Source organism: Macaca fascicularis, chromosome 1, assembly GCF_037993035.2.
Source record: "Macaca fascicularis isolate 582-1 chromosome 1, T2T-MFA8v1.1".
In the NCBI taxonomy this organism is placed as follows: domain Eukaryota; kingdom Metazoa; phylum Chordata; class Mammalia; order Primates; family Cercopithecidae; genus Macaca; species Macaca fascicularis.
The window spans coordinates 60,755,523-60,781,078 of NC_088375.1; the positions used below are offsets into that span (position 1 = coordinate 60,755,523).

Sequence of the window (25,556 nt, forward strand, 5' to 3'; positions counted from 1 at the left end):
TTGTATGGGACTCCATGCCTGATGTCATGCATTTTATAAGCTCCTAGATAGTGGTGCTGGCTGGGACACTGTGGGCAGGAAAAGACAAACCATATTCAAAAACGATGGTCTATGAGGAACCACTGGCCATTCCAGGATAGAAAGGCCCAGCGTAGTAAACTTGCTGCTGAGTGTCTGTTTGGTCATCTCAAAGAACGGGGCCATGTTGGGGACTTGCATTGCTCTCCAGTGCTGACAGAGTGGATATTCAAAGGCGGCAATAGCTAGGTCAGTTTTGGTAAGTGGGAGTCTATGCTGTTGAGTCCACATGTAGCCTCCATATCTGCCACAGTAGCCACCCATTAATGTGTCCTCGTGCCACTTTCAGGTTGGCTAATGTCGGTTGGCTGAGTCATTTGTCTACATAGTTGTTCAGAGCCTCTTTCAAGGGGATACTTTCTGGTGGGTACTTTTGAAGATACAAAATTCTTCACGCTTTTTACACACGCCCATTTGTCCTTCCACATTCCTCTATCTCATCCTTCTTATCTCTTCTTCTAGTGCTTTTCCTGCCAGGTCCCTGATCAGACAGCCAGACCTTTGGCCACTGTCCGGGAACTGTGAATGACCAGGCACACTGCTCAGAGCTCTGCTCATTGCGAAGATTTTCTTTCTCTGCTGTGTTTCAGGTTGCCCCTGAATGTGGCTATCATGCAGCCACCATCCCTTTTCAGCTTCCATCCACAATTTTTTTTTTTTTTTGAGACAGGGTCTCATTTTGTCACCCAGGCTGGAGTGCAGTGGCACGATCACGGCTCACTACAGCCTTGACCTCCTGGGCTCAAGCGATCCTCCTTTCTCAGTCACTCAAGTAACTGGAACTACAGATATGCACCACCACGCCTGGCTTTCACCACGTTTCCCAGGATTGTCCTGAATTCCTGAACTCGAGTGATCTGCTGGCCTCAGCCTCCCAAAGTACTGGGATTACAGGCATGAGCCACTGCATCCCACCCTACCTACATATTGAGCAGACCTATGTTTACACCAAGCTTGAGTCTTTTCCCTTTCTTCCGACTGCTCATATGGGTCCCTCCATATGGCATGGGTGTGAGTTGGGAGAGGGTATGGTGCCACTGTGCTGGTTGACATGGAAGTCTAAACTACCTGCTTTTGAAGCTTACTTATATCCTGCCCCGCTCAGGCTTGATCCCAGATGTGCCATTTTCGTCTTTTGATGGACTGCTGTTGGGCCTGTACAATACTATGACTTCTGAGCTTATGACATAATTCAGCTCATAATGGGAAGTTTTGGACACATTAACCAGGTGCCCATGCTGAAGCATTTGGTATCCACCAGGGCTCAACTGCATGCCAAGAGATGTTTCTCAGAAAGCCTATAATTCTCTGATGCAGATAGTATGGCCTTACTCCAGAATCCCTTGTGATTCCCCACTGGGGCTTGTCACAAACGCTACTCTGTATCTTTCTCCGTCACTGTCTGACACCACCAAGTGTGCTGGATCACATGACCCAAGTTGCAAGACTCCTTTCCTTGTAGTCTGGATCTGCTGTAAAGCCCTTTCTTGCTCCAGGACCTACTCTATGCTAGCAGCTTTCAGTGTTGCCTAGTAAAGGAACTGGAGCAGTATTCCCAGGCATGGAAAGTATTGTCTCCAGAACCCAGGGAAGCCTACAATGTGCTGTGCTTTCTTTTTCATGGTAGAGGAGGCAAGATGCAGCAATTTGTCCTTTACTTTGGAGAGATTATCCTGACATTTCCCTAACCTTTGGAGCCCTAAAAACTTAAGTCGGCTGGGTGTGGTGGCTCTTGCCTGTAATCCCAGCACTTTGGGAGGCCGAGGTGGGCGGATCACCTGAGGTTGGGAGTTCGAGACCATCCTGACCAACCTGGTGAAGCCCTGTCTCTACTAAAAATACAAAATTAGCTGGGCATGATGGCAGGCACCTGTAATCCCAGCTACTCGGGAAGGCTAAGGCAGGAGAATCGCTTGAACATGGGAGGTAGAGGTTGCAGTGAACCAAGATTGTGCCATTGCACTCCAGCCTGGGCAACAAGAGCAAAACTCTGTCTCCAAAAACAAAAAACAAAAAACAAAACAAAACAAAACTTCAGTCAAATGGGGCAAGTATCTATATCTTTGCAGGGTTTATTTCCCACCCTATTACCAAGGCCTCCAGCATCTAAGTCACTGCTTGCTTGTCCTGCCTAATAAGCATGATGTCATCGATGTGATGAATTAATATGGTGTTCTGTGGGATATCTAGGCAGCCTAAATCTAAGCATGATATCATCAATGTGATGAATTGATGTGATGTTCTGTGGGATATCTAGGCAGCCTAAATCTAAGCATGATGTCATAGATGTGATGGATTGATATGATGCTCTGTGGGATGCCTAGGCAGCCTAAATCTCTTTGGACTCTATTGTGACAGAGGCCCAGAGAGTTAACATAGTTCTTGGGCAAAAATATGAATGAATATTGTCATTTCTTATGAATATGAAATGTTTCTGACCTTTTATAATCAGAATAGACAAGAACACATTTGCCACATCAATGACTGTGTCACATAAACGAAGGGCCTATTAATATGTTTAAGTAATGATACCATGTTTGGCACAGCAGCTGTGATCATGGCTACTTAATTGGATGAGTTTGTCTATGGTCATTTTTCAGGATCCATGTGGTTGCTGCAGGGGCCAGACTAATGAATGAAACAGACATACACTAAGGACCACTAGCTCTGTATCTTTTAGGTTCTTCAATGATGGCTCTAATCTCTGCCATCATCCCTTAACCTAGGACATAATACTTCTTGATTTACTATCTTGGCCAAGGATGGGGGCAGTTTCAGAGGCTTGGTCTTCCCCACTATGATTGCTCTTATTCCATAGGCCAAGGTTCCAATATGGTGCCCCAATATGCGTTAGCTTATACTTGAGACAAATATATCATTTCCTGCTTAGGGTCTGGGAAAATGACCACTGTATGGGTCTATGGACCCAGTGGTCTCATGGTAAGCATGACTTTGGCAAAGACTCCATTTATAATCTGGCCCCCTTAAGCCTTAAGCTTTGAATCTCTGGGCATCAACATCAACTCAGACATTGCGTTCAATAGTTGTGAAAATGTCTGAGTATTCCAGAGTTGCATAAACCTACATAGATGGCTGTAGGTACCTTTGGGTAAAGATTGGAGGAATTGTTACAGGACATGTGTGTTTCAGTGTTCCAGTTTCTTTCCTTCTAAGGATCTGACCATCTCCTCTATCAATCAGTATGGATCTGAAAATTGACTCAAGTTCAGGAACTAAGCAAGGATTGTGACTCCTTATAGGGATGAATGCCCTCAGACTCCTGCTCTTTCATTCTTGCTTTGTTTTGGTTGCAGATGCTAAGTAGCATCCTTAGTGACTGCATATAGTATACATATATTTTTTTTTTTTTGAGACAGAGTCCCAGTCTGTCACCCAGGCTGGAGTGCAGTGGCATGATCTCAGCTCATTGCAACCTTCTCCTCCCAGGTTCAAACAATTCTCCTGTCTCAGCCTCCCGAGTTGCTGGGACTACAAGCACATGCCACCAGGCCTGGCTAATTTTTTTGTGTGTTTTTTTTAGTAGAAAACAGGGTTTCACCATATTGGTCAAGCTGGTCTCGAACTCCCGACCTCGGGTGATCAACCTGCCTTGGCCTCCCAAAGTGCTGAGATTACAGGCTTGAGTCACCATGCCTGGCCTTTTCTATAGATAGATAGATAGATAGATAGATAGATAGATAGATATATTTCTTTTTTGAGATGGAGTCTCACTCTGTCGCCCAGGCTGGAGTGCAGTGGCGTGATCTCGGCTCACTGCAACCTCCGCTTCCCAGATTCAAGTGATTCTCCCACCTGAGCCTCCCAAGTAGCTGAGATTACAGGCACACGCCACCATGCCCGGCTAATTTTTTTGTATTTTCACTAGAGACAGGGTTTCACTATGTTGGCCAGGCTGGTCTTAAACTCCTGACCTTGTGATCCGTCTGCCTCAGCCTCCCAAAGTTCTGGGATTACAGGCGTGAGCCACTGCGCCTGGCCATCTGCATATTTTTTTCCACAGTGATACCATGCTCTATTAGCCTATTTTAACCTCTACTACTACAACTCTCTGAAAGTCATGAATAAGCCAGTCCCAAGTCCTCATCTTGCCATCTGTTTTTCTTAGATCACAGAAATTTACCAAAATTTTTGTTAGTTCACACTTGCCAAGCAGCTGACACAAAGATGGGGGTTAGACACCAGAGAGATTTATTAGTGAAGGGAGAAGGAAAAGGCGGGAAGAAAATTCAGCCTGTAGGGAAGGTATGACAACTGTGGAAGGTGACAGAGAAAGAAGGATTGGCTAGGGAAAGACCAGGACTGCAGTGTGGTCCAAGGAAGTTTGGAATAGGTTTATGGGGAGTCCTCAGGCTAAAATCACCTCTCAGAGGTGTCTCTCATCTTGCCGAAAGGGGCTGGCTTTGTACCATTCTGCTGTGGTTAGTCACAGCCCGTGGGAAGTGAAGCCTTGGCACCACACTGTGGTAGGTCCAAAGGGGAGTGGTGGGACCAATCATGCTGGCCACAGTGGAGATTTGATCCCTACACTCTCATGGCTGCCATATATGCTTGCCCCATTCCCCTGCATCTGATGTCCCCAAACCTCAACCTCCTATTCTTGCTCCCATGCCATTATTCTGTTTCCAAATTTTCTAGTTCTTTCTAACCACTTTGATTATAACTTATTAGGACACTCTGTCTGGCTTTTTATTTGAGTTCTTCCCAAGTATTCCTCTTTTTATTTATTTATTTTTTTTTGAGAGAGGGTCTTGTTCTGTTACCCAGATTGGGATGCAGTGATACAATCATAGCTCATTGCAGCCTTGACCTCCAAGGCTCAAGCAATCCTCCTTCCTCAGCCTCCCTAGTAGCTGGGACTACAGGGGTGCACCACTACACCTGGATTTGTTTTTTGGAGAGAGATGAGGTCTCGCTTTGTTGCCCAGACTGATCTCGAACTCCTGGCTTCAAGCAATCCTCCTGGCTTGACTTGCCAAAGCACTAGTATTATAGGCAGGAGCCACCAAGCCCAGCTCCAAGTATTCCTCTTAAAGTGTTCCTTTCCTTTTCTTTTCTCCTTGCCTTCATGGATTATAGTTTTCAAGGTAGTGGAAACCCCTCTGCAGGCCCTGCACATGAGTTGAGCTCAGGGACCAGATTTTTCTGGAAATAAAGATTTCATAGCCAAATTGAAATAAAGATGTTAGTAAAATATCCAAAGTGTTTCCTAACAGAAATACCCAAGTTACCTATAATCCCATAGATATGACTAGAGAAGCTAGCAGAAATCACAACACATTATTTTTAGTAATTTTAATGGTGTTTACAAAGGAATGCTCTGGCATTTTGGCTGATTATGTAGAAGGGAACTGTGCCTAAACATAAAAGGTACTCAAATAAATGTTTATGGAATGAACGAATACCTTATAATGGAAAAATGAGATCACAGAGAAAAGAGTCATATTCTTAGCTGATTGACTTTTTCTGTCACATAGGAAGTTGTCTTTAACGAATCCATTTCCTGGCTGGTGGAAGGACTTTTGTCTTCTCTCATGCACCGTTACAGTCTTCTGACGTGAGCATCAGTTAGTCTTACTCACATGTTCCTATTCTTTGTAGAGGTCTGGCATTACTGATCCAAGGAAAGAACTTTGGATGGTAGACCCTTATAGACAGAACACTGGAGAAGGAGCTGGGCATAGTGGCTCATGCCAGTAATCCCAGCACTTTGAGAGGCTAAAGTGGGAGGATTACTTGAGCCAAGGAGTGTGAGACCAGTTTGGGCAATATAGTGAGACCCCATGTCTGCAAAAAATAAAAGATTAGCTGGGCCTAGTGGCATGCATCTGTGGTCCCAGCTACTTGGGAGGAAGAGGTGAGAGAACTGCTTGGGCCTGGAGTTGGAGACTGCAGTGAACTATGATCACGCTACTGCACTCCAGCCTGGGCGACAGAGTGAGACTTTGAGATAAAAAAAGAGAGGGAGAAAGAAATAAAAGAAAAGAAAACCAGAGAACGTCTTAAGAAACCCCTTCTACCCACCCATGACTCTAGGATCACCCATGAAGGTGACCGAAAGGATGTTACCTTCTCTTGGCCTTTCAACATGCTGTGTCTTCTGTACTTAGAATCCTGAAAGGACCTAGTAAAGAGATATACCTGACCAATTTCCAGACTTTAATGTTTTGTTACTTCTGTAGACTCTCCCTCCAACCTGAGCACTCCCAGAAGTCCTACTGGAATCTCCACATATTACTTAAACGTTACTTAATCCAGAGGTTGATGTGCCTGACTATTAATCCTGAGGGCAGAGCAGCTGTTACAAGCAGTCTCACACATTTCACCTTCTTCCCAGACTCTTCAGATAACACCTGCTTATCCAGGATGCCATTCACCAGTAGCCCCAGCAGAATGTAGTCATCACAGTCATTAATCCGATTGGTAGAGTCATAGCCCAGTTCTACCTGTCCCTCTTTCACCTGATTCTCCTCTTTCAGTTCAGAGCCAGTCAGCACCTGAACTCGGAACACTGTAGCAGGTATGTCCAAAACCACAGTCAGGTGGCTGCCAGCCTTAGCCTCCTTGATATAAAAGAAATTCTTATCCAGACTATAGGCATTCATAAGAACAGAGGCATTGGTAACATTCAGACTAGTGTGAATGGTGGCAGCAGGGTTGCCAGGAGGGCCAATGTTATTTCCCTCAAACTCTTTATCCGTGAGGCTGTTCAACTGACTTTCAAAGGAGGAGTAATTGCCCATGTGCTGGAAGAGGGAGGGGAAGAATTGGATTGGTTTTTTCTGCATGAGAAGGTCACGGAAATGGGAGAGAAGGTAGTCACAGGGCATTTCTTGGTAGAAGAGGAGAAGGAAGCGAACAAAGCAGGGGAGATCTCTGGCATGAAAGAGTTTTCCAATGAAGCCCAGCCTAGAGAACTCCAGAGTCACCCAAGCTTTTCTTTCCCAGGCAGACAGTATAGTAGCAATCTGGGAGACAAATCCAGGAGCACATTTCACATCATCTTCGATCATCAGGAAATAGTCAGAGTAGTTGGTAGCAAAGTTCATCAGGAAGGCATAATCCATATTTTGCTTGGAGCGAAAGGTTACATGGGTGGGAGTGTCATTAAAGTTTTTCTTAAGGTTCTTTAAGGGAAGATAGCTTTTAAGAGGAGTGTTGATCACTACTAGCTGTCTGGCCTGGACGTATGGTTGAAAGAGGGTTGAGATATTGGAGATCATTTGATCAAGCCAGTTGGGATCAGGATCTGCCAGGTGTACCAGAACAGTGAAGTATTTCTGCTCAGACAAGGAGGAAGCAAAGAAGAGAGATTGCAGGGTGTCCAAGAGGTAGCTTCCTTGGGGACGCTGCACTGAAGAAATCCCTATGGTCAGCAGTTCTAGGATTGGGGAGAAAAAGGACCTTTGTCAACTCAGAGAAATTAGAAAAGTATTTGCTATGGGTAAGGCTATGATATTCTCTTAGGTCTTTCCATATGCCAACTTTTATATATTTCTGTGGTTATTTTACATTTTCTCTCTCGCAGGACTGACCACAGACCATATTAGGAGTTAATATCTGGTCACAAGTTGAGAGTTCTTTTAAAAATCACTGCTGTTGAAAACAATTGTGGGGGAAATGGATAAAGATGACAAACTAATATTTGCAGCTATGCCCCACCCCAAATTCCTTCTACCTCAAATTTCACTAAGCTTATGTCTATAATTTCAACCTCAGGTGTGAATCTCAGCACTTTGGGAGGCCAAGGTGGAGGATCACTTGAGCCCAGGCATTCAAGACCAGCCTGGGCAACATGGCAAAACCCATCTCTACAAAAATTACAAAAAAACTAGATGGGTGTGGTGGCATAGGCCTGTGGTGCCAGCTACTTTCGAGGTAGGAGTGGGAGGATACTTGAGCCTGGGAGTTTGAGGCTACAGTGAGGCGAGATTGAACTACTGCACTGCAGCCTGGCCAACAGAGTGAGACTGTGTCTCAAAAACAAACACACACACACAAACAAACCAAAACTTCCAACACCCTTACCCCAAAAAACAAAAACAAAATTCCAATTAAAAAAACAGAAAGATTGCCCTGAACCACACTACTTGGAGAACCACACAATTTGGAGAATTCCTGGAAGATAGAGAGACTACAGAACAGGACTGGTGGAGAAGTATAAGCAGAGGAATGCACAGTCCAAAAGATATGCAAGAAAACACAACTGCACAGGTGCATCTTTCTACAGAAGGCCTCAAAAAAATTTGAAGTTCAGAGCCACCAAATATAAAGTAGAGGAATGAGCCCTGGGATGGTCCTCTGGATAGTTGATTATAGAACTATTTCCAGGACCACTGGGCTAGTGCCCACCAAGGGGCTGGTGGTGGCAATGTCCATTCTCACATTAAAGTTCTAAGTATTTTTGTGTAAATAAAGTGGATGTTCTGCTAGGGGATAGGGCATGGCATGAGTCCTGCGGCTGAAAAGAGCATCAGAAGTGACCCCAGATGTCACTCCTGCCTTACAATCGAATGAGGCAGGTTTCCATAATCACAACCCACTTTTACAAAGAGGCAAACGGGGATGGCTCTTAGAGGGAAGAAGTTCACTGTTCACTCTAGATCCTCAAATATTAATCTGAAACAAGAAGCTTCAATATAACGGAAGAGAAACAACTAAATCAGAAAGAAACTACAGAAATAGAAGCTAACAGAGGAAACAATGATTGAAAATGCCAAATAAGTCAAATAAATACTCAGATCAGAGAGGAAATCACATTCTTTGGCAAAATAACCGGCTGATATGAATCATAAAGAGTTTGTAGAAAACATTAGTATGAGGACTTGACCAAGTTCAGGTTAGATTTTGGGGCAATAATACTTCATGCATTAGTGATGTGTTCTTTCATCTGAAGGCACAGAATAGCAGGCTGCTTCTGTTTTTATGATGTTAGCAGCCTTTGATGTTCAGTGCCTAGATCTGTTAATACATTACTGGTTGCAATATGGTGATATTCTAAGTTGAGCATTCCTGCTTTGTGCATTATCTGGAATGTTTCCGTAAAGAGAAAATTCCCCTCATTCACTCTTTGGTTACCCAGTTGTAGTTCATACAGAAAAGCAGGATAAATGCTGGTTCCCTTTTATCAGCTTTCAAATAAAATAATGACTTGGTTCCCTAGCATTCTCAAATGGTGACAAAATGTATCAGGTTTTTTTTTGTGGGGGAGATCCTTATAAACTCATATATTTCATGTGTTTCAAATCATGGAAATTTTATTCTCTCTCTCTCTCTTTTTTTTTTTTTTGAGACGAAGTTCGCTCCTGTTGCTCAGGCTGGAGTGCAATGGCACGATCTTGGCTCACTGCAACCTCTGCCTTCCAGGTTCAAGTGATCCTCCTGCCTCAGCCTCCCGAGTAGCTGGGACTACAGGTGCCTGTCACCACATCCCGCTAATTTTTGTATTTTTAGTAGAGATGGGATTTCACCATATTGGTCAGGCTGGTCTCAAACTCCTGACCTCAAGTGATCCACCCGCCTTGGCCTCTCAAAGTGCTGGGATTACAGGCATGAGCCACCATGCCCAGCTGGAAATTTTATTGTTATTGATGCTTAAATTATCCTGTCTTTGGCAAATAAGCTCTTGAAGTTGGATCCTGAGCTGTTCTGATACAACTTTAGTCGTTTTTATAAAGCTTCTCTGCTGTCTTCTATGACATTTCCTGCCTTGGATTTGGAATCATCCACTTTTTACAAGGAGCCCCTCCCCTTGTTGTAGTGGAAAATGAGAGTTAGAGTCTATGATCTGGCACCAAGGGTGCTCACTGTTGGTCATTTCTAGGCCCTTGTGGACAGAGCTAGAAATATTTAAAAAAAAAAAAAAAAAGATAAAACACATCATGAGCTCATACCGATATTTTAAAACACATTCCATTAAAAATGCATCTAAACTTAAAGAAAAAAGTAGGTTTTCATTGAGAGTTATTTGTGTTATTAAAACCGACAAATGTAAACACTCCTGAACTTCATCTTCTTTGGACATAATAAATAGCTTAGATCTGTCTCTTGAATTTTTAAAGTACTTGAATCAAGGCTGGGCATGGTGGCTCACACCTGAAATCCCAACACTTTGGGAGGCTGAGAGGCAGGTGGATCACCTGAGGTCAGGAGTTCAAGACCAGCCTGGCCAAAGTGGTGATAACCTGTCTCTATTAAAAATGCAAAAATTAGCTGGGCATGGTGGCTCACCCCTGTAGTCCCAGCTACTCAGGAGGCTGAGGTGGGAGAATTGCTTGAACCTGGGAGGCAGAGGTTGCAGTGAGTCGAGATCTCACCACTGCACTCCAGCCTTGGTGACAGAGCGAGACCCTGTCTCAAAAAACAAAACAAAACAAAAACAAACAAAAAAAAAAAAAAAGAAAAAAGAAGTACTTGACTCAGGAAGATCTTATTCTGTCTCAAGGTTTATTTCTTCTATTAAATACTGTTGTAACCTATGGAGATCAAACAGGTGTCACAGTCAGACTTCAGGAGGGTACATGGTGCCAAAGTGAACCGGTTCAGCAAGAGAATCACAAAGCCCTGATTGAACTGACAGGAAAAAGACCACATGTTCTCCAGCCAAACACTGCAGTAGCAGCTGCCCACAGGATTCTCAGTGACAGGGGAAATGGGACACATATTCTTGCTGCAGAGGCCAGTGAGGACCACAGGTAGATCAAGGCTGGTTCTATACTTTTGGGAGCAATTAACATATAGTTAGGGATTAAAGCTGTGGGATTGGATGAGGTCACCAAAATAGTGAGTCTAGACTGAGCCCTAGGGTACATCAACATTTAGAAGTTGGAAAGAGAAGATAAATCAGCAAAAGAGACTGAGCATCTACCAGCAATGCTGGAGGAAAACCAGAAGAGTTTGGAATCCTGGAAGCAATGGAAGGGAATGTTGAATGAAGAGGGTCATTTACTGTGTCAAATGCTGTGATAGGTCAAGTAAGATAGAGATTGGAAGCTGACCAGTGGGTACAACAACATGGAAACCATGGGCTACATAACCAAGAGTAATTTTGTTGAAAAGGCGAAGGCAAAAATCTGTGGTGTTAAGAGAGGTTTGCTTTCTTTTATCAAGATTTGAAAAATATTATAATGTGTTTGTATGATAAGAGGAGGGAGGGAAAATCTGTGGCCCACGATAGAGAAAATTGCTTGAGTGATATTAACGAGTGGTCAAGAGAGGTGAAATCTAGTGTGAAGGTTCAGAGGCTGTAACTAGATAGGAGCGTGGACAGTGCACCTGTACTGAGAGAAGGGAACTTTGCTGATGACTGATCATGAGTTCTAGAGGGCACAGTGGAAGACATAAGAAGTTGAGGAGGTGGGAGTTAGGGTCAGAAAAGAAGACACATGGAGCCTTATGAGAAGAGACTGTGTGGGATGAGAACTGCCTTGGGTTTCTTGTAGTAACCTGGCACATGCTTTTCTTAAACTAGGAATATCCATCTTCTCATGCAGAAGTTTCTTAAATCTCTCATTCCCACTTCCCTGTCCTTGATTGGCTTATTTCTTTACTGAGATGATCACTCTGACATGCACTGACCCACAGTTTTCTTTTAGGGCTGGGTGTGGGGAACAGGCCCCCCAAAATGTGGCCATAAACTGGCCCCAAAACTGGCTATAAATAAAATCTCTGCAGCACTGTGACATGTCTATGATGGCCATAATGCCCACGCTGGAAGGTTGTGGGTTTACCGGAATGAGGGCAAGGAACACCTGGCCCGCCCAGGGTGGAAAACCGCTTAAAGGCATTCTTCAGCCACAAACAATAGCATGAACGATCTGTGCCTTAAGGACATGCTTCTGCTGCAGTTAACTAGCCCAAACTATTCCTTTATTTCAGCCCTTCGTTTCCCATAAGGGATACTTTTAGTTAATCCTGTTTCCCATAAGGGATACCTTTAGTTAATCGAATATCTATAGAAACAATGCTAATAACTGGCTTGCTGTTAATAAATATGTGAGTAAATCTCTGTTCGGGGCTCTCAGCTCTGAAGGCTGTGAGAGCCCTGATTTCCCACTTTACACCTCTATATTTCTGTGTGTTTGTCTTTAATTCCTCTAGCGCCGCTGGGTTAGGGTCTCCCCGACCGAGCTGGTCTCGGCACTGGGTTATTACAGGTAATGTGCACATGCAGCCTCCTTCTCAGCTTTGTTAGACTTTCGTGCTCAGTGGAGTGAAAAACAGGAGCAAGATTCTGTTCATCTGAATGGTTAAATGCTTGTTCTACAGACCCAATTTCTTGGGTTTCTATTTTGTTTCTTTAAATCTGAGACCAGAGGACACTGGAACAGGAGGGGGTGGGATGCACTCCAAAGCTGATTGTGTTCTTGGATCCCAGACACATCTTCAACCCAGCTTCATGTGAAGAAAAAAGCGGGAGATGTTTCATTTAACTACCTATCCAACCTCTATGTATTTCTGAATTGGACCCAAGGTTAATAGGAAAGAGGAGTATCTGGAAAAATACTTCATTTAATATCAATGTTAAATGAAATTCAGCTCTATACATTTTATAAAACACACACACACACTACAAAAATGTCGAAAATATAGTACTGAAAAATATATTGTTTAAATGTTGACAAATAGAACTCACCTATTTCAAAGCTACATATGAAATAAAACTTTAGAAATCTAAGCAAAAATAAATATATCCATAATCACACTGGGAAATATTTAGCCTCTCTGGAAATCAATAGATTAAGTAAATGAAAATCAAGAAACAGTTTTTACTAAAACAATTAACAAAATTCATCGTGTGTACGTGTGTATGTGTTTGTGTATGCGTGTGGTGCTCATCAGCTCATCAGATGATACACATTCCTTTCAGATATCCATAGAAAATATTGGCTATGCATTAGACCATGAAGACAATTTTACTTTTAATTGTCCTGAATATTGTAATTTTATATCTCATATTCTTTAATTATAATGCAATAAAGTTAAAACTAATCGTGAAAATCTAACAGCATCCCTTTGGAAATGAAAAGTCACTGTTCTAAATATCTCTTGGTTTAAACAGGAAATCCAAATGGAAATTAACAGGTACTTAGAAATAAATGGAAATAAGAACATGGTAGACCACTACCTGTGGGACATGGTTAAAGTGGGAGTGGGACGTAGAGAAGTAACATCTTTCAGTGTATTTTCTCGAAAGCAACATGAAAAGAAAATAAATAAAATGAGAAAATAAAGAAACCAGGCAAAAATAAAACCAACAGAAGCAGAATGTGGAATTAAGAAGATAAAAGCAGAATGTAATTAAATACAATAGATTAAAAACTGTAAAAGATCAATAAGAGGTGTTTGTTAGAAAAGTTTAATCAGGCCGGGCACGGTGGATCACACTTGTAATCACAGCACTTTGGGAGGCTGAGGTGGGCGGGTCACAAGGTCAGGAGATCGAGACCATCCTGGCTAACACGGTGAAACCTCGTCTCTACCGAAAATACAAAAAATTAGCCGGGCGTGGTGGTGGGCGCCTGTAGTCCCAGCTACTCGGGAGGCTGAGGCAGGAGAATGGCATGAACCCGGGAGGCGGAGCTTGCAGTGAGCGGAGATGGCACCACTGCACTCCAGCCTGGGCAACAGAGCAAGACTTCGTCTCAAAAAAAAAAAAAAAAAAGAAAGAAAAGTTTAATCAACTAAACTTACAGTTTTTTGTTTTTGTTTTGAGAGAGTTTTGCTCTTGTCACCCAGGCTAGAGTAAATGGTGAGATCTCAACTCACTGTGGCCTTGCCTCCTGGGTTCAAGCGATTCTTCTGCCTCAGCCTCCTGAGTAGCTGTGATTACAAGCATCTGCCACCACACCCAGCTAATTTTTATGTTTTTAGTAGAGATGGGGTTTTGCCATGTTGGCCAGGCTGGTCTTGAACTCCTGACCTCAGGTGATCCATCTGTCTTGGCCTCCCAAAGTGCTGGGATTACAGGCGTGAGCCACTGCACCCTGCCTAAACCTATAGTTTAAAATGGTGAAAACATAAATAATATTAAGAATGAAAATATGTCACAAGTAGATAAATGAAGACTTTAAAAATTATTATAAATACAAAAACTATTAAGAAAATATACAAAATTTACGAACTGGCATGCCACAAAAAACAAAAAACTATAAATGATCAATAGATACATGAAAACATGCATGATCAACAGGCAGTTGCTCAACCTACTGGTAGTCAGGGAAGAGCAAATTAAAACCAAAGAATTACAGCAGTTGAAAAATCTGGGCCAGGCGTGGTGACTCATGCCTGTATTCCCAGCACTTTGGGAGCCTGAGGCAGGAGGATGGCTTGATCCCAGGAGTTCGGGACCAGCCTGGGCAACATAGAGAGACACCTACCATCTCAATTAAAAAAAAGAAAATCTGACAATACTAACAGATGGCAAAGACGTGGAACAACAGGGCTTCATATCTTGATGGTGAGAATAAAGAGTGAACGAGTAATAACTGTGATGGGTGTGCTTTTTTGTTTTTATTTTGGTAGGCCATTTTAGGGATCAATTTGGCAAAATCTAATAAAGGAGAAGATATGGATGTCTTATAATCTAGCAATTTTACTCCTAGGAATATATCCTAAATAATTGCTCATGTGTGTTCATACAGATTTGTGTACAAGAATATTCATAGCAACATTGTTGTTAATAGAAAAAACTGGCAGTAACCTAAGTGTCTATCAACAGGAGAATGAATCAAAACATTGTGATGGTTCATTCAACACGAAGTCGAAGTCGAATGTTTTACACAGAGTATAACACAAATGTAACATTAGGTGAAAAAAGAATGAATAGGAAGTAAAAGGAATCTCACAAACATTAAGTGAAAAAAGTAAGTTCTGGAAAAAACACACACAGTTTTATACCATTTTTATGAAGTTTAAGAACAGGCAATTAGGCCAGCTCATGCCTGTAATCCCAGCACTTTGGGAGGCCCAGGTAGGTGGATCACTTGAGGTCAGGAGTTTGAGACCAGACTGGCCAACATGGTGAAACCTCCTCTCTACTAAAAAAATACAAAAATTAGCTGGGAATGGTGGTGGGCACCTGTAATCCCAGCTACTTGGGAGGCTGAGGCAGGAGGATTGCTTGAACCCAGGAGGCGGAGGTTGCAGTGAGCCTAGATTGCTCCATTGCACTCCAGTCTGGGTGACAGAGTGAAACTCCATCTCAAAACAAAACAGAACAAAATGAAAACAAACTGCCAAAATCCTAGAGGAATTAAAGACACACACATAGAAATATAGAGGTGTGAAGTGGGAAATCAGGGGTCTCACAGCCTTCAGAGCTGAGAGCCCAGAATAGAGATTTACCCATGTATTTATTAGCAGCAAGCCAGTCATTAGCATTGTTTCTGTAGATATTAAATTAACTAAAAGTATCCCTTATGGGAAACAAAGGGAAGGGCCGAATTAAAGGAATAGGTTGGACTAGTTAACTGCAGCAGGAGCATGTCCTAAAGGCACAGATCGCTCATGCTATTGTTTGTGGCTTAGGAATGCCTTTAAGCGGTTTTCCACCCTGGGCCGACCAGTTTTTCCTTGCCCTCATTCCGGTAAACCCACAACCTTCCAGCGTGGGCATTATGGCCATCATGAACTGTCACAATGCTGCAGAGATTTTGTTTATGGCCAGTTTTGGGGCCAGTTTATGGCCAGATTTTGGGAGGCTTGTTCCCAACAACAAACAAACAAACAAAAACACAAAAAACAGGCAATAATAATATTAGTTTGGAATAATTAATTGTAAGTTTATTGAGAAATATAAGGGAAGTATAAACATCAAATTCAGGACAGCATTACCCCTGGTGGAGGGGAAAACAAGGGAGATTGACTGACGGGCCTGATTCAATCAGGTGAAAGAGCACAACTGAGGCTTCTCTGAAGAAGAAGAAATTCCACCTGTGGATAGCAGCTTCTGTTCTTGCCCTGGCGTTTCCAGCCTCCCCATACTGATGACCCACCTATGGATTTTGGACTTGCCTTTCAGCTCCCACAATCGCCAATTTAGTGCAATAAATCCCTTAATATATCTGCTACTGGTTATGCTTCTTTGGTTGAATCCTGACTGATATATCTACTTTAGGCTAAACTCTTTGTACTTTAACTCTATGAAAAGTTGAGTAAGATTTCCATTGTTTGATACTGCAGTCCACCTACTGTATCCTCTCTGAAGAGATTAAGATAAAAGTGCTTTTGATATATTGTAAACCTCAAACACAGCACAAAACTTTGTTTATCCTTTGACACATGTAAGTTAAAAAATTAAGAAAACATCATAATGATGAACTATTATAGAAGAATTTCTATGGAAGTGAGGAATGGGACAAAGATGCTTGCGTCTACTTATAATGGTCAATGAAATAATGTAAGAAATGAGAGAGTGAAATGTCGGAAAGAGACAAAGTTGTCACTATTTGCAGATAATATCATGGTCTGCATAGCTAACTCAAGAGAATCTGATGAACGATTAGAACCAACAAGAGAGTCCAGGTGTGGTGGCTCATGCCTGTAATCCCAGGACTTTGGGAGGCTGAGGCGGGTGGATCACCTGAGGTCAGGAGTTCAAGACCAGCCTGACCAACATGGCGAAACCCCATCTCTACTAAAAATACAAAAAAAATTAGCTGGGCACGGTGATGGGTGCCTGTAATCCCAGCTACACAGGAGGCTGAGGCAGGAGAATCGCTTGATCCTGGGCAGCAGAGGTTGCAGTGAGCCGAGATTGTGCCACTGCACTCCAGTTTGGGCGACAGAGTGAGAATCTGTCTCAATAATAATAAAAAAAGAACCAAGAGAGTTCATTAAGATGATAGATAACAGATCAGCACAGAAACAACTAGCATTTTTTCAAACTTACAATAACCAATTATCAGACGTAGTGGAAAAGGAAGCCACAAAGTGTGAAGAACTGCAATATATGGGGGAATGTACCTAAAACAAATGACAAAGCTTTAATGAAGCCCATACAAGAAGCCTGGAATACATGTAGATACATAACACATTCTTGAATGGTATGATTCATTATTAATTACTTTTTTTTTTTGAGACAAGGTCTCACTCTGACACCCAGACTGGAGTGAAGTGGCATAATTTTGGCTCACTGCAACCTGTACTTCCTGGGTTCAACTGATTCTCCTGCCTCGGCATTCCAAGTACTGGAATTACAGGTGCTCACCACCGCACACGGCTAATTTTTGTATTTTTAGTAGAGACGGGATTTCGCCACGTTGGATAGGCTGGTTTTGAAGTCCTGACCTCAAGTGATTTCCCTCACCTCAGCCTCCCAAAGTGTTGGGATTACAGGCGTGAGCCACCACGCCAGGCTATGATTTGGTATTATAAAGATATCAATGAACTCCAAGTCTATCTATACATTTAATGCAATCTCAGTCAAGAGTATGTTTTACATGATGTTTAATAAGCTAATTAAAAATTCATCTGGAGGAGAAAAAATAAAGAATAGACAATAATTTGAAATAGGACATAAATAAGTGTGGGAGGAAGGATTAGTCTGACAACATATACAATAAACCATTAGAAGCTCAAATCATGTGGAATTAGTACAGGAACATTAAAAAAGTCAATGGAACAAAATGATTTTCAAAAATAAACCCATGCACATATGGGAGTTTCTATGACAAAGGCGGCATTTCTTCTCAGTGGGAGGAAAAGATGGAATATTCAGTAAATGGTTTTGAGATCACAGGATATCCAATTGTAAATAAAGTATATTATTTATCTCAGATCCTAATTAAAAATAAATTTAAACTATGTGAAATATTTCTACCTGAAATAGAAAAATCAGAAGAGTATTAGAAGAGCATATAGTAAAATTTTCCAAAAATAATATTGTAATAGGGACTTTTCCCCCAAAACAGTCATAAAACCTAGAAGCTATAAAAACCAAGAACGAATTTGATTATAGAAAATATTCTTTTTTTCTTTGCCTGCTTCATTTTTCCTTTATATGACTATATACGATTTTTAAAATTCATATGACAAATAACCATGAACAAAAGACAAGTGGCAAAGAGAGACATATTTAACAATAGATAAATGCAATGATATGTATATAATATATAAAATGAGCACTCTGGCCCGACGCGGTGGCTCAAGCCTGTAATCCCAGCACTTTGGGAGGCCGAGACGGGCAGATCACAAGGTCAGGAGATCGAGACCATCCTGGCTAACATGGTGAAACCCCGTCTCTACTAAAAATACAAAAAACTAGCCGGGCGAGGTGGCGGGCGCCTGTAGTCCCAGCTACTCCGGAGGCTGAGGCAGGAGAATGGTGTGAACCCGGGAGGCGGAGCTTGCAGTGAGCTGAGACCCGGCCACTGCACTCCAGCCTGGGCGACAGAGCGAGACTCCGTCTCAAAAAAAAAAAAAAATAAAATAAAATAAAATGAGCACTCATTATATATTTTAAAACTCCTAGAAATCAACAACAAAAAGCAATCAACACGGTAGAAAATTACCAGAGGATATGAATAGACCATCCACAGAGTGAATAAATATGACCCTTAAACATAAAAAAAGCTCAACTGTCAAAATAATCAGGGATATCAAATTATCACAAATATCACCAAATCAAAAGAAATATTTTCTGCCCTTCAAACCGACAAACAACAGCAGCACTGGCAAGATTGTGAGGAAATAGATATCCATAAACTGACGTGATTAATAGTATGCTTTTTTCCATGCAATTTTGAGGTGTCAATCAAAATCCAAAGTGCATGTGCTCTTTCACTCATTAGTTCCACACACAGGAATATTTCTCGTAGAAATATTTTTACATATGAGCAAAAATATATTAATTGTGATGTTGTTTGTAGCACAAAAAGTTGAAAACAATTGAGTTCTCATCAATAAGAATAGTCAAGTAAATTTTTTTACATCCACACTATGTTGATGACAGCAGTTAAAAAAAGAAGGAGGTAAGGAAAAACTCTCCAAAATATACACTTTTTTTCAAGGCAGGGTCTCCTCCTGAATTTTTGCAAACTATGCATCCATCAGAGGTCTAATATCCAGCATCTATAAAGAACTTACACAAATTTGCAAGAAGAAAAAAGCAAACAACCCTATTAAAAAGTAGGCAAAGGAAAGGAACAGACACTTTTCAAAAGAAGACACACATGTGGCCAACAACCACATGAAAAAAATCTGTCACTGATCATTAGAGAAATGTAAATCAAAGCCACAATGAGATACCACCTCACGCCAGTCAGAATGGCTATTACTAAAAAGTCAAAAGCCAACAGATTCACAGATTCTGGTGAGGCTGTAGAGAAAAAGGAATGCTTACACACTGTTGGTGGGAGTGTTAATTAGTTCAACCATTGTGGAAGACAGTGTGGCGATTCCTCAGAGACCTAAAGACAGAACTATCATTCGACACAGCAATCCCATTACTAGGTATATACCCAAAGGAATAGAAATTGTTCTATTGTAAAGACACATGCATGCGAATGTTATTGCAGCACTATTCATAATAATAAAGATATGGAGTCAACCTAATGCCCATCAAGGAAAGACCAGATAAAGAAAATGTGTACATATATACCATGGGACACCATGCAGCTATAAGAAAGGAGATCTTGTCTTTTGCAGGGACGTGGATGGAGCTGGAGGCCATTATTCTTAGCAAACTAATGCAAGAATGAACAGAAAACCAAATACTGCATGTTCTCACTTATAAGTGGGAGCTAAATGATGAGAACACACGGAAACATCGAGGAGAACAACACACACTGGGGCTTACTGGATGGCGGAAGGCGGAGGAGGGAGAAGATCAGGAAAAATAACTAATGGATACTAGGTTTAATACCTGGGTGATGACATAATCTGTACAACAAACCCCCATGACACAAGTTAACCTATGTAACAAACTTGCACATATACCCCTGAATTTAAAGTAAAAGTTTAAAAAAAAAAAAAAAAAAGACAAGAGTCTCCCCTGTGTGGCCCAGAGCTGGAGCACATTGGCACAATTATAGCTCACTATAGTCTCAAACTCCTGGACTCAAGTATTCCTCCCGCCTCAGCCTCCCAAAGTGTTGAGATTACAGGTGTGAGCCACCAAACCCAGAAAACATGTACAAATGAATGAAAGAAAAAAGCAAATCTCAGAACAATACATATAAGATGGCCTTTAAAAATCCCCCAGACATGTATATATGTACGTGTTAGAAAGATATCTGGATCTCAAGAAGGGTACTTATTAGACTTCTGGGGGAGAGGACAGGAATGAGGGAGAAAAAGGAACTATCACTTTTTACTCGCTATACAATATGTATATACTTACAATGTATTGTATGGAAATAGTTTATAATGAGAATATGTTTGTTTACTACAAATGAAGTTCCATAAAGACTGCAAGGGTAGCCCACACTGAGGATGAAAAGGGCAGGGTCTCCATCATATGGACAGTCTAAAAAGCATCAGAACTGATTTTGCTGATCTGAAACATGTGCTAGTCCTGGCTGTGCTCTCCAGAATCATCTCTGTGCCCCAGATCTATGAAAGCATACTTCTCAGGCTTTAATGTGCATACCAATCGCTTGGGGGTCTGGTTAAGATGAAAATTCTGATTCTGTAGGTCTGGGGAGGACCTAAGATTCCACATGTGGAACAAGCTGCCAGACAGACGCTGCTGACGTCCATGGACACTAGCTGTCAGTCTGTGGACCACAGCACGAGTGGCTAGCTATTAGATGCTCTTTAGAGCCCCACAGAACCCGACGGGACTACCCACTCAAGACACTGCATTGTCCCCTCCCTAGTTCTTTCCCTTTTACTCAGTCCCCCTTCCCATAGTTTTCTCCTGTACTTTTCCCATTGTCTCCCTTGTTTCATCAGAAAAGGGACTGGGAGATTCATGGAGTCAGAATTGCTATCTTTTGCAGTCAAATTCTTTTTTTTTTTTTTTTTCTTTTTGAGATGGAGTCTTGCTCTGTCACCCAGGCTGGAGTGCAGGGGTGCGATCTCCGCTCACTGCAAGCTCCGCCTCCCGGGTTCACGCCATTCTCCTGCCTCAGCCTCCCAAGTAGCTGGGACTACAGGCGCCCACCAGCGCTCCCTGCTAATTTTTTTCATTTTTAGTAAAGACGGGGTTTCACCATGTTAGCCAGGATGGTCTCGATCTCCTGACCTCGTGATCCGCCCGCCTCGGCCTCCCACAGTGCTGGGATTACAGGCGTGAGCCACCGAGCCCGGCCCTTTTGCAGTCAAATTCTATAGGCCTGGTCCTTCATTTCAGCATCCCTGTTTTCTTCCCGAGTTATCTGTTCCCTTTCCTTTCCACTTGCCTTCCCCCTCTACCCTTGCCTAACCTGGATGATCTACACCCCTGGTGGACACTCACTTTTTACTGTGGGAGAGGCTCCCAGCAAGATGTGGGAGTTCACATTTTCAAGCGGTTCTGAGTTTTTCTGCATATCTTTGAAGGTTTTCATGTGGTTTGTTCTACCAGGATTGATCTGCATTCGGGCTCTCTGCCAAGCTACCATCTCCTTTTCCTTCTGAGGAAAGAGTGAGTTTTAGCTCTGTGATTCATCCCTTTTGGGAAAAATGGTTAGTTACATTTCCCTTTGCATAATATAATGAAATCATCTTCAGGATACAGGGCAGGTTGGCTCAAGCTCAGTTCAAACTTCTTCCTTCTCTTCTGAAGCAATCCTACCCCAGGGGTTGTTACATATATAGATTATGGATCCTGGAGTAAAGGGAGTTGGGATTTCTCTAGCTCTCCTTAGCTTTATGTAGGGAATGAGACAATGTCTAGCTCTGCCATTCTTCACCCACAATTATCCTTTTTGATTACAGTCTAGTATGGGTCACCTAATCCCAAGAAGGGCATAGCATGTGTTAAGCATGAGAGATACAGGAGGCCAGTTAAGCACCCCAGTGCTTCACTCTAAATTCTTTCCCACTGGTGGCATTTCACCCTTCCAAGTTCATTCACCACCCTCCCTTCTTTTCTTTGCCTTTTCTGGGTTCTGGCAGAATTTTCTCTGCTCCTTAAAACTTTTCTTGACTTGGAGAAATGACTTACCTGTTGTGAGCTTCAGGATCCTAATGCATAACTTTAGGGATAATGTATAACTTTGAAAACCAAGGGAACTTTTCTGTAATGGGAAACTTACCAAACAAGAAGAAAAATCTCTACATCATCAATTGCTATAAGAAAAGGGCAAACTCTGACAAAGCATTAAATCAGTGTTATTTCTTCCCAGCCCTGAATTTTGTTTCTTCCAGAGTGTTACCATCCCTTATTGTCTCCATCAAGGAAAAATATGTTGATTCCTCAAACTTGCTTGTCTTTTTTCTTCCTTGAATGTCTATAGCATTTGTGACAGTTTCATTTAAATATACACTCAGATAAATGCTTTCTTTCATTCTGTCCAGGAAAGTTTGCCCCACTTAAAATTTCTGGTACTCACCAAAGACAGGAAACTTGCAGTATCAAAGGGATTTTCGTCAATGAAATAGTAGATTGGGAGCACTACTGCTGTTGCAATAATGATGAGTTTCCATAGAAAATCTCTCATGGTACTGGGGTTGGAAACTTGCAGAGCTGTTTCCCGATCTGTGATCCTTCAGTGTATTCTTGGATGTCTGAAATGTACACACTACTGAGAAAAGTTTTCATCTGATGGTAACATAAAAAAATTCAAATTACAAGATTATCAAAAATATCAAATTATAATTATCATTGAATAAGTATAGTTTCCAAAGCCAGTAATATTAAACCTGGGGTTCTTATATATATTCTTAAGAATCCTTAATGATTTTTTTCCCCTTAAAAACAGAGCTATGCCTTTCTTACGTTTGAGAAACACAGATGTATAAAAATGCATGCAAAGTGCCCTTAATATCACAGCTTCAGTTGCCCCCACTCTTGCCTGCAAGTCTCCATATCCATTCCTTCATTTTCCTTCTTCTGGACACCAACGTTTAATTAAATTTCCACAGCTCTTTCTTACCTTGATTGCCCCAACTCCAAAGTCCCTGACATGATTTCTGCCAAAGGCAAGGTGAAGAGAAGAGACCTTGATTCTGTTTTAATAGGAGTTTCCAAGTGCATTATAGAGAACATTTCTTATTCACACATTTGAACCAGACAGCATTCATCGAGGAGGTAAGGAAGGCGTGATGGGAATAGAGAGGGTGTGATCTCTAATGAGTATTTGTAATAGAAAAATCTTGCAAGAGCCTATTGACTCCTTCACCCTACTGACTCTCTGGAGTCAGGAAGATATTTTTGCAGACTTTACTCTAGTTTGTATATATATATCCTACATTAAGCATCATGGAATGTTCTAGAAGGAGATATCTGAAGCCTTTAATTCTCTCTCCCCTCCAAGTTCTATCCTTTCCAGAGTGCCCACTGTGCCCTGTCTACCACTAACTCTTATGTTCCATACAGATGTCGATTTGGCTCATGTTGAGCCAGTTCTGTGAGGTGGAAATCTTTATCAGTTGCTAAGCACCCTCTTCCTCATCTCTTTCTACGATCCTCGATGGGATCAGAACACACTGAAGCCATATCCAAAGGCTGTAGCTCCAAGAAGAAAAGACAGTGTGTTATTTTGTCCTCTCCAAACCTGAACCTTGAGCCACCATTTCCTCTCGTATTTAGATGTGATAGTCCTATGTTCCCACAGGTTTTCCTGCCTGATGCCAGAGACTGTTTTTCCTATATATCACTGCTTCTCAGGGGCTTTGGGAGCAAACTCAGATTCTTCCAGGGCAGTCCTCTCCATTACCTGAAGTCTGGACCCTTTTTGGTTAGGCATTCATCTTTCATGACTCTTTTTCATGTCAGTTTCTTTTGTTCTTCTAGATGACTCATGGAACAAAACGTAGACATAGCACTTCTAAGCACTTGTTAAGGACCTAAGGTAGGTGATGAATGGCATCAAGTCAGAGGTCCCAGGGACAATTTCCCTTTCTGACATGAAACTTCCAGTCCCCCAGAACTTTTGAGGGGACAGTAAATAAGGAGATTGAAAGGGTCCTCACCTTGACTGGAGTTGTAGTTTCATTTGAGATTTTTTTTTTTTTTTTCCCCTGGATGCACAGCGACTGACCTGACCTCTATACCACTTGAATGTTCAGGGCTTTCCCCAAAGTCAAGAAGAAGAAAATAAAATGTTTGGGGACCCTGGGATGGGGCCAGAAGGTGTATGCATCCTCTGAGGCAAGACAAAGTTAGTCAGATGACACCCCCTCCCATGACAACCATTGTTCTCCCTGAATGGGGGCTGATTACCAACACCCAGTCTCACAGCCAGCACCAGCTCATTGTGGAAGGAGATGGTGAGGAAGATCTAATATCAGCTTCCTATGGTTCTGAACTGGATCTAGGGTTGTGGACTGTAAGTGGTCACATTTTTCTCCAAATAAAAATAGTTTTGGCAGGTCACGATGGCTCACACCTGTAATCCCAGCACTTTGGGAGGCCGAGGCCGGCGGATGACTTGAGGACAGGAGTTAGAAATTAACCTGCCAACATGAGAAAATCCCGTCTCTACTAAAAATACAAAAATTAGCTGGGTGTGGTGGCGCACACCTGTAATCCCAGCTACTTGGGAGGATGAGGCAGGAGAATCACTTGAAACTGGGAGGCGGAGGCTGCAGTGAGCTGAGATCATGCCACCGCACTCCAGCTTGGGCAACAGAGTGAGACTCTGTCTCAAAAAACAGAAACAAAAACAAAAAAAATAGTTTTATTGATATTTTTCTCAATTATGAATATAATACATGTTCGATTAAAACATTAAATCAATTACAAGAAAAAAGAGTAAAAATGACTCAAAGCAATGACCTCTTCTTAATATCTGGTGAACATCTTGAATCTGTCAATCAAGGAAAATGACCTAGGCAAGTCTCAGTCATTTTAGGAGGTTTATTTACCCAAAGTTAAGGACACGTGCCTGGGAGACAGGTCTATGCTTTTCACCAAAGATAATTTTGAGGGCTTCAATATTTAAAGGGGAAAGGGCAGGATATAGAGAAATACACAATTTTCATGTGAGGGGGGTAGGGGAAAATAGTCATTAATGCCTTTGGCCAAGTGAATCTGTATTTTTACATAAGATAGCGTAGACAATAGGCAGAGGAAACAATCAGATATGGATTTGTCTCAGGTGGGCACAGGGATGACTTTGAGTTCTGTCCTATGTCCCCCTCTACCCAGCACCTGTGAAAATAAGCCATCAATTTACATTGCCATGGTGAACTTTTAAAGGAAGCTTTTTAGGGTAAAGATCTTGGGACTCACAAGTGGGCAAAACGTGGGGGAGGTATGTGGCTTTTCATTTCTGTTGCCATTTTACTCAGGAACAAAAATGGCAGGCAGGTTTGCACGCTTCAGTTCCCAGGCTTGACTTTTCTCTTTGGTTTAGTGAGTTTGGAGTCCC

The 25,556-nt window shown here is 42.0% G+C and overlaps 1 protein-coding gene across 1 annotated transcript; it reads right to left on the reverse strand.

Annotated features, from left to right (window-relative positions):
- Positions 1 to 6,304: 6,304 nt before the first annotated feature.
- Positions 6,305 to 22,730, reverse strand: LOC102131925 (alpha-1,3-mannosyl-glycoprotein 4-beta-N-acetylglucosaminyltransferase C-like). Its single transcript, XM_005540468.3, has 3 exons — positions 22,575 to 22,730; positions 21,497 to 21,653; positions 6,305 to 7,477 (listed from the first exon to the last, which is right to left on the reverse strand). The coding sequence occupies exons 1-3, from the start codon at positions 22,680 to 22,682 to the stop codon at positions 6,342 to 6,344; spliced, it is 1,401 nt and encodes a 466-aa protein (XP_005540525.3). The 5' UTR covers positions 22,683 to 22,730; the 3' UTR covers positions 6,305 to 6,341.
- Positions 22,731 to 25,556: the final 2,826 nt, after the last annotated feature.